The following is a 10,556-nucleotide window of genomic DNA, read 5'->3' as shown; positions in this document are numbered from 1 at the left end:
AAATGAAGTAAAAATGTTAATACTTTACAGTACATGTCCTCACTATAAATGTGATACAGTGAACTGTATTTCTACAAATTTACACAAAATTCATCTCGCTATATTCTTGCAAATGTTTTCAGGGTGTGTTTAAAGTGTGTGTGAGGATGATTTACAGCTTAAACAATAAAAGAAAAAGCATTTTTGCGGTGGCGTCCGTTTATCGTGTTTTTTTGTTTATCGCGGGTGGTTTTGGAATGTAACCACCGCGATAAACGGGGGATTACTGTAGAGGCACAAGTCAAAACCAGAACTGAACGTTTCCCCTCTTTTCTCTAAAATAGAATCCCCATTCATGATGTTATCGATGTGGAGGTGGGATCAAGACAGGCTTGGGCAGACTGGAAACTCTGGTTGGGAGTTGGACCTGCACACAACACAGCATACAAAAAGTACACACAACAGTGTGTATGCATTATTAACTTTGTATGCATTATCCAATTTAAGCAGGGCCTCCATTAATGGAATGGATAATGTGTGGAGTCTGTAGTGACTGAAGAGGGAGTTTAAGGTGGGTCACTGTATCGTGGTCAATTAAATACAACTTACAACAGAAAAATGGACAATTGGTAGCTCAGTGGATAAGATTTTAAACTTGGTAAATCCAAACACCAGCAACATTAAGCTACTATTGATGGTACTATTTAGCAAGACTCATAACCCTTAACTGCTCAGCTGTATGAAATAATTGTAAGTTGCTCTGGATAAGTGCATCTGCCAAATGCAATAGTTCTGTCAATACAAAAGGAGTTCCTGAGAAAGAAATTGTGCTACAACAGAGAATGTCTGGTGAGACAGAAACTGGAATGAATCATTGTTTTATGTGGATATTTTAATTCCTTGGCCAGAACTAAAAAACTTTTTTAATGTGTTTAATGTGTTTTGGAGATTTTCAGTCTTATGTTAATCCTGTACATCACTGTAGCTGTGTGTAGCCATACTGTAGGATCCAATGATCTACTTTTAGCAACAGAAACAAAGTACACATTGTCTTGGTTAAATGTTTATTATTTAGGCTTCGCAAATGTTTAAGTAGCAATACATGATCATATAAAATTATAAATGCCGCGATTTGAATTGGAACAGAAGAAGTTTGTTTACATGTACTTCATATATGTTATTGCAACCAGGTGAAAGTCAGTGAATGATGCATTTTATAAAAACACTCAAATTGCAAATCTCCTCACACTACAATTCAAGTTCACACGGATAAAAAAAAGGCAATTAAAATATATAAAATACACACTTTGAATCTGATCTGAACAATGCACACCAAGAGGATTATTGTAATGTTACATGAAATGTATTGAGGTTATAATGTGAAAAATCATTTAAGAATTTATGTTCAAAAGCGAAGCACAATCCTCACACACTGCATCAAACTATAAGCTTATTACTTTTTTACTTTCCTCTTTTCATTTATATTAAAGGAATATGCAAATTTTATCTCCATACTTTGCATTAGCAACATCTTCATTCTTTCGTTTCACAAAAATCAGGTCAGAACCAGTGTCTGTAAAATACTGTGATATAAACAGCGCAACAGCATTATTATAAAATCCTTAAAATAACTTTAAAGAAAACAAAAGAAACAAAAAATAGGCATTCTATCCTCTTTTTATGCTTGAACTTTGTTCACTCCTCTGTGACTGCACTCTCAGTTCTCTTCATCAGTTTCAGCTGTTAAAGAAAATAAAAAGGTAATTTCATTTCATACCAGCAAAGCAACAATTTGCATTTGACCACATCTGAAACATAGTATATATGAGGTTTGTTTAATGCTTAGTGCTTCAGGAAAAGATCAGCATTTATTCAGAAATCTTCAGTAATTGCAAAATGTAGATCAGAGATTCTCAATTATCAAAACCATTTTATTACCATGTCCTTTTTGTGCTATTAAAATGTGACCTTTTTATTTTAACCCTAAAATAGATTATCTCATGCCTGTCAGTAACCTCCTATACCACTGAACTTCAGAAATATTTCTGTTAAAATTTACCATATTTATCAAAGTCTGTCATATTAGTTAAAATATATTTTAAATAAAAATAATGTATCAAGAAATTCATTATTTTTTAAACAAGTTAAATGTAATTTTATGAGATGTTTTGTCACATGACTGACACGTGTACAAATTGGGACACTAAAGTGTATATAACTGTAAAGTGTATATAAAAACATATTTGCAAATCCTATAAACTCATATTTTAATAAAAACAAATGCTTTGATTCTGAATCTGAAGGGTAGAACTCAGGTTTAGGCAGGGCCATGTCTACCACTGAATAACAACAAATGAGACAATAAATGTTCTTTTATGAATAAAATATGAGTTTATGAGATTTGCAAATGTACATTTCACACAGTGTCTCAAATGTTTTAAAATTGGGGTTGTAGGTTCACCTTCAGAAATGCTGTGTTTTATATCCTTCTTTTTTAAATTCTACTGTAAATGCTCATGTTCTTTTGGCACTTTTTAAATGAATATTACTAATACTAATATGAAGTTTATCTGCTCATTATGTGAAATGTAGAGATGTACCATAAGAGTTCTTACCTCGAGCTCTGTAACATTTGACCAGCAGAATAATGGTGGTCAGCAGATATGGAGAGGCCGTCACTACACTACTGATGATCATAAGCACTGAGAATGGAGCTTCTACACATGATGAACCTGATACAGAATACAATAATAATTCATAACAATAATAATAAACTGTTTGCACTTTTTGGCTAAAATTGCAGTATAAATACATTTATTTTCACTCATAAATACACACAATAGCATGTAAACACACTTTATTCTGTAGACAAACTATATATATATATATATATATATATATATATATATATATATATATATTATAGCTTACATTATATAGAGACACTGAGTTCAAGTCATTGTCACAGTATATATGTTTTACATATTCATTTAAATGTATATGTAAATGGATTTCTCACATCTGACTGAGATCCAGCTTCTCGGTGACTCTCCTCTCTCTGGGTGTTTACAGTGGTAGAAACCTTCATCTGACTTTGAGACTTTATGGATGATCATCTCTCCTGTATTCTGGTTCTGGACAACTGATCCATCTTTATTGAAATCAGCTCGGAGGTTTGATGGATTTGTGTTACGATATAAACAGCGTAGAGTCAGAGGATGTCCCTCAGTCACAGGATGGACAGAACTCTCCAGAATCACATCACCATCTAGAACACAGGTTTTACACTATTGCTCAACTTCAGAATGAAACTCATTAGTGTGTTTTATGTTCTGTGTTATTGAGCTTAATCAAATCTTTTTAGATAAATGTAAAATGTAAGTTAAGTGTCTCTTGTCAAACAGTTCTCCCACTAGGAAACATAAACTAAGTTCTGAATTTTCTGTAATGAAACATTTCACTTTGCCTTTAACAGTAAACACACTACATGAAGACTCACCATGAACTGTGATGTTGACAGGATTACTGTTTTCTCCAGATTCAGACTCACACCAGTAAACTCCAGTGTAGGATGTGGAGAGGAAGCTAATGTTACATGTAGATCCTGTAACTGATCCCCACTGTGAACAATCTAACACTCCTTCACTGTCTGTGTATCGTCTCACTGTCCATCCAGTAGAGTTACTCTGGTCCTCACAGCTCAGTGAGAGAGAGTCATGAGTAAAGTGTTGAGTTCTGCTGGGACTGATGATCAGAGACACTGGAGGAGATTCACCTTACACACAAAATATTATAATTTACATGTATTATGGTTGTTTTCATTGTATAACATTTTAAAACCTAATTTAATTATATCTTGCTATTTGAATGAGAACAATCCTCTACCATATACAACTGCCTTCAACATTCTTCATTTAGGAGGGTGAATATGAGGATTTTTACCAACAATAATCACAGTTCTGATCCTCCATTTATTTCCCTGTTTAAAATATAGCTGTGTACATTTTTTATTATGCAGTATTTTATTTACATATCCATATTCAACACTTCAACACACAAGATTTGTTATTTTGTCCTCACCAGAGATCCATAGAGGCTGTTCATTGCTGTACCCTGTGTAAATAGCTGGTTCTCCTCTCTCTCCTCTACACACATAAACTCCTGTGTGATGAAGAGCAGAAGGACTGAGAGTGTAGGAGCCTCCAGATCCTCTGCTGCTGTCTGAGAGGAGCTTTGGTTTAAAATCTTCAGCAAGGAAATTAAAATGAAATTGTACATAAGGAACAGCTGTGTGCCAGCTGAATGTCCAGTCTGTAGAGGAGTCTGTAACCTCACAGCTTAGAGTCAATGAGTCTCCTTCAGTCAGCCAGTTCTGTGGAGATACACTCAGTACTGCCTGTGGTCTCTCTGTTATACAGGAAATACAAATGTATACTTTATCTTGCACTTTATTTACTTTATACACAACTGCCTTGCCATGTCCAAAAAAATTGTGTAAGGAGTACATGATAGTAAATACAGATATAAGACTTTAGACATGTTTTAATTCTTCTTGACATCACTGGTGGCCTATTTTATTAACCAAATAAGTGGAATTATTTGACTGTATCTCACATTTGACAGTGAATCTTTTCCTGATAAACGCACACTCAGCTGTTTTCACTGACATCTCACTATCAACTAATGACATTAAAAAAGTAATTTACATTTAACATTAATGTTCTTTTTTTTTTAACAAAACATATTAAATCCAGATTTCTCTAAAATCTTTAAAAGAGGATAGAAATAAATTGAAATACATTTATAGAAATATATTTTATATTTTGTATTTAAAATTTATATCCATTTTTGTAAATCTGCTTTCTGCTAATGTACATTTTTCTCGAAGCATTATACTAATACAAGTACATGCAATCGTACATATGAGCAGATAAGTATAAAAGATCACTATTATTATTTGATGTGAATTAAAAAAAAAAAATGTTTAAAGAAGCGCAGCTGATCCGAGATGCGCTGGGAGAAAAAGCGCATCCGGTACAGGATAGTGGAGTCCAAATGGAACGGAGCGCATAGAGTCATGCATGTAACAATGAACAAAAACAGACAAGGAGTGTGTGTGAACAAGGAGTTTATGTAGGAGCTGGGGATGAGTAATGAATGAGTCCCAGGTGTGTGTGTGTGATTAAGCCGGGAGCTCCAGGGAGAGCGGAGGCATGACAGCCACCGAAGGGGGGGTGGCAGGTGGATTCCTGACATACAGTTGTGTTTAAAATTATTCAACCCCCAATGCTGTAAATGGTTTTAGGGAATTTAGTGTACATTTGTAATTGTATTCAGAATGAAATCCTACAAGGACTTCTTAAAGAACCATATGCAACTAAAATGACATCAATTAGTTTTGTAATACAGTAGTAAATGTTTCTTTTGTGAATTCTTCATTGACATAATTATTCAACCCCTTAAAGACTACCACTCTGAAGAACAGAGGTTCAATGAAGTGTTTTCAATCAGGTATTGAAAACACCTGTGGATATCAGGGAGCAGCAATAAAGCCTAATAAGCACCAATTAGGCAGCTTTAAAATGACTGTGATACTCAGCTCCTTCTAGACATTTACTGGTGTGGTTACAAACATGGTGAGGTCAAGAGAATGGTCCAGGAAGACAAGAGAACAGGTGATTACTCTTCACAGGAAGGGCAATGGCTATAAGAAGATTGCAAAGATGTTAAACATACCAAGAGACACCATAGGAAGCATCATTTGCAAATTCAAGGCAAAGGGCACTGTTAAAACGCTACCTGGTCGTGGCAGAAAGAAGATGCTGACTTCGACTGCTGTGCGATACCTGAAGCGTAGAGTGGAGAAAAGTCCCCGTGTGACTGCTGAGGAACTGAGAAAAGATTTGTCCTCTACGGGTCCTCTACGGGTATCTTCGCCCATTCATCATGGGCAAAAGCCTCCAGTTCAGTCACATTCTTAGGCTTGCGCACTGCAACTGCTTTCTTTATGTCCCACCAGAGGTTCTCAATCGGATTTAAGTCTGGTGACTGCGATGGCCACTTCAAAATGTTCCAGCCTTTAATCTGCAACCATGCTCTAGTGGACTTGGAGGTATGCTTGGGATCATTGTCCTGTTGAAAGGTCCAACGTCTTCCAAGCCTCAGGTTTGTGACGGACTGCATCACATTGTCATCCAATATCTCCTGGTACTGAAGAGAATTCATGGTACCTTGCACACGCTGAAGCTTCCCAGTACCTGCAGAAGCAAAACAGCCCCAAAGCATGATTGACCCCCCGCCATGCTTCACAGTAGGCAAGGTGTTCTTTTCTTCATAGGCCTTGTTCTTCCTCCTCCAAACATAGCGTTGATCCATGGGCCCAAACAGTTCTAATTTTGTTTCATCAGTCCACAGAACACTATCCCAAAACTTCTGTGGTTTGTCCACATGACTTTTGGCATACTGCAGTCGACTCTTCTTATTCTTTGGGGACAGCAAGGGGGTGCGCCTGGGAGTTCTGGCATGGAGGCCTTCATTACGCAGGGTGCGCCGTATTGTCTGAGCAGAAACTTCAGTACCCACATCTGACAAATCTTTTCTCAGTTCCTCAGCAGTCACACGGGGACTTTTCTCCACTCTACGCTTCAGGTATCGCACAGCAGTCGAAGTCAGCATCTTCTTTCTGCCACGACCAGGTAGCGTTTCAACAGTGCCCTTTGCCTTGAATTTGCGAATGATGCTTCCTATGGTGTCTCTTGGTATGTTTAACATCTTTGCAATCTTCTTATAGCCATTGCCCTTCCTGTGAAGAGTAATCACCTGTTCTCTTGTCTTCCTGGACCATTCTCTTGACCTCACCATGTTTGTAACCACACCAGTAAATGTCTAGAAGGAGCTGAGTATCACAGTCATTTTAAAGCTGCCTAATTGGTGCTTATTAGGCTTTATTGCTGCTCCCTGATATCCACAGGTGTTTTCAATACCTGATTGAAAACACTTCATTGAACCTCTGTTCTTCAGAGTGGTAGTCTTTAAGGGGTTGAATAATTATGTCAATGAAGAATTCACAAAAGAAACATTTACTACTGTATTACAAAACTAATTGATGTCATTTTAGTTGCATATGGTTCTTTAAGAAGTCCTTGTAGGATTTCATTCTGAATACAATTACAAATGTACACTAAATTCCTAAAACCATTTACAGCATTGGGGTTGAATAATTTTGAACACAACTCTATATATATATATATATATATATATATATATATATATATATATATATATATATATATATATATATATATATATATATATATAATATAATATATACAGTAAACAAGATTAAATCATGAATATTTATTTATACATTCAGAAATAGAAATTCAGTAATAATGATTTTATTTAAATATCTTTAGTTTATGGTGTGTAATTGTTAGTGTTAAGATGTTTCTCACACTATCTCACACACATCCCTTTGTCTGTTCAGTGTCTATAGAATATTTACGATGTTAGTCTGTAAGGTAAACAGGTAGTCCTTATCTGGGCTCACACATCTCCGGCTAGTATATCCTCTTGTCTAAACAGGAAACAAATTTAGGACAGCCTTTTCTCTGTATTTGTGTATATATACGTTCTGCTGCCTGCAATAAACAGAAGAAGAAGAACATGCATTCTGTGTGCTGTGTATTTCTTCTTCCCTGATATCAGAAAGGCACCAGGGGCATATCAGGTCGTATGGAAAACCTCTCCAAGAATTATGTTTCGTTTGGGCATGATAAAAATCTAACAGTTTTAGTGTCAGAAGTGGGATACTTTCGGCAATACTCAAAAGGGAAATCACGCATTGAGGTAAGTTTTAAGATACTTCCTTGTTTGTGGGGATTGTCCCGTATGCCAGCCAATAGGGCTGCATATGTGTTCGTGTCTTGGTTATGCATTAATTGTTTAATTAATGATAATTTACTTTGGTGAGATGATTTTGTCGCGACATTGGTTTCCTCACCTTAGATGTAAGATGCAAGATTAGAAGACATTTTTTATGGGGTGTCTAATATAGGTGATATTGTCTGAAGTATCCAAAAGAATCCACGATAATTTACAAGCCCGAAAAAAATAGATAAATGAAAAATTAATTGTTTAAAACAAACAAACAAAAAAAAAAGTGAGAGAAAAGGAATTAAAGAAAAACGGACATTTTGAAAAGACTTAAAACTTTTTCAAAAGACTTCAATCTTGTTTTGGCTTTATAGTCTATTTTTTTCTCCTAACTTACAAAATCTGTGATCCAATTGGAGAGACTGAATTACTTTTTTTGTTTGAAGACTGCGATCCCCCTGGTGCCTAGCGCAGCTGTATTGTCTAAGTGTTATGTGTTGTGTGTGTATTGTCTGTGTGTTAAGTGTTGTGTGTCTGTTCTTTGCTCTTTATAAATAAGATGGGTCATGACATTTCTCGCTTATTGCCGGAAGAAAATCACAAAGATTGTATGTATAGGAATTGTGCCGGTTAATGAACTAATCCTTATTTAGACCATTTGGCATTATGGAGTGAAACTGTGTCACATCTAGATACTTTTTCCTAGAGATTTAGATGCTGCTAGAGGTTTCTACTATGCTCCAGGTTAAGTTAACCCGTTATGCTCTGCACTGCAACAGGAAGTGGTGCATTCCAGCCTCAGCACAAAACTCAAGGAGGAGGTCCTAGGAAAAAGGGGAAGTTCATCTATTAGGGAATGGATAGATTTCCAATTTCATGTCCTGTAACTCACCTTTTGCCTGTAGTGACACCGACTGGTACAAATTTTTATCATAGCTTTACAATAATTCCAAACTCGCCTTTAAACCTTTTAGGAAGAGATATGATGCACAAAATGGGAATGGAAATTCTGTTTTTTGAAACCAATGTTTCACTGTCTTTTTCTTCTGTCCTTATGCTCTCAACCGACAACCACATAGGTCCTGCCTGATGAACCAAATTTAGGTGAAGTTAACCCTAAATTATGGGCCTCTCTCGAAGATGAGGCAGGTTTAATCCAGGTAAAACCGTATCATGCACTCATAAAAACACACCATCTGATTTTTGTTAAACAATATCCATTGTCAAAAGAGAAGAATGTTGGCATTGCTCCAGTTATTGACAATTTATTGTCACAAGGTGTTTTGAATGAGACACATTCACCGTATAACACACCAATTAATCCTGTCTTGAAGGCAGATAAAAAATGCTGGAGGCTTACACAAGATTTACGTGAGATAAATAAATGAGTTATTCCGTTAGCTCCTTTGGTGCCCAATGTAGCTACCATTGTTAACTCTATACCAGCGACTCACAGATTTTTTACTGTGATTGATCTTTGTTCTGCTTTTTTCGGTGTCCCTATGGCCTCAGAGACGCAGACGCTTTTCGCATTTACCCATAGGAGATGTCAATTCACCTGGACCCGTCTTTGTCAGGGTTTCGTTGACTTTTCAGCCAAATTATACTAAACCTTTTCACCTTTATGTGTACAAACGTGGTGGTACGACTGCGGGGATCCTAGCCCAGGAACACGGTGACAGATATTGCCCTGTTGCGTATCTTTCCAAATCTTTAGACAACATAACACAAGGGTTGCCTTTGTGCTTGCGTGCAGTGGCTGCTGCGGCTCTGATGGTCCGGGATGCTGAGAAAATGGTGCTGTCACATCCTTTGATACTGTACACCTCACATCAGGTAACAGCTATTTTACACAACATATGACAGCACAACGTAGATCTGGTTATAAAACCACACTCTTGGCAACGGAAAACTTAACCATTAAGCCTCTTCTCAGCCGCATTCAGCTGTAGTAGCACTGCGTGATCTGCTAGACGATATTGACGTAGATGGTTTTGACGACATGATTGCCTTGAACATATTGAACAAGAGACCTCTTGTAGGCCCGATCTTTTAGATACGACCCTGGAAGAAGGGGATTGTCTATATGTAGATGTTCATGTTTAAAACCTTCTGATGATGTGTATTTATGTGGATATGCGGTTGTAAGATTACCTGATGTAATAGTTGAATCTAAATCATTACCATACACATCAGCATAAGCTGCAGAGTTGGTCGCACTTACAAGAGCATGTCAGTTGTCTGAAGGTAAAGTAGTGACTATATACACTGATTCTAAGTATGCTTATGGTGTTGTGCATGATTTTGCCAAAACATGGAAGCAAAGAGATTTTAAAACAGCTGATGGAAAGCCCATAGCACATTTTAAACTCATAGGCGACTTTTTAAAAGCTGTTCAACTCCCTGCCAAAGTGGCCATAGTTACACATATGCCACCTGTAGGAAATTTGAGATACATGTTGGTTATAGTTGACAGATTCAGTAAGTGGCCAGAAGCATTTGCATGTGCGACAGAGGATGCTAAAACGGTTGTCAAAATATTAACAAAAGAGATCATCTCTAGGTTTGGTATTTCTAGTGTGATTGAAAGTGATAACGGCACACCTTTTGCTTCGAAGGTAACACAACTTTTGGCTAAAAGCTTAGCAATTGATTGTTATTTTAATATTCCCTATCACCCACAGTCAGCTGGAGTGGTAGAG

At 36.7% G+C, this 10,556-nt stretch overlaps 1 protein-coding gene across 2 annotated transcripts in view; it reads right to left on the bottom strand.

The window, feature by feature from the left end:
• Positions 1-1,035: 1,035 nt before the first annotated feature.
• LOC124387351 (Fc receptor-like protein 5) overlaps positions 1,036-10,556 on the bottom strand; it is a 48,917-nt gene continuing 39,396 nt past the window's right edge. For both annotated transcript variants that reach the window (XM_046851661.1, XM_046851662.1), the window contains 5 exons: positions 4,060-4,386; positions 3,479-3,754; positions 2,999-3,247; positions 2,595-2,711; positions 1,036-1,719 (listed from right to left, as the gene is read on the bottom strand). In XM_046851661.1, coding sequence (XP_046707617.1) covers positions 1,697-1,719; positions 2,595-2,711; positions 2,999-3,247; positions 3,479-3,754; positions 4,060-4,386 — 992 coding nt within the window. In that variant the 3' untranslated portion in view covers positions 1,036-1,696. The remainder of the gene's footprint in view (positions 1,720-2,594; positions 2,712-2,998; positions 3,248-3,478; positions 3,755-4,059; positions 4,387-10,556) is intronic.

Source organism: Silurus meridionalis, chromosome 6 (genome assembly GCF_014805685.1).
Source record: "Silurus meridionalis isolate SWU-2019-XX chromosome 6, ASM1480568v1, whole genome shotgun sequence".
Classification (NCBI taxonomy): domain Eukaryota; kingdom Metazoa; phylum Chordata; class Actinopteri; order Siluriformes; family Siluridae; genus Silurus; species Silurus meridionalis.
This window is presented reverse-complemented; position numbering and strand designations above follow the sequence as displayed.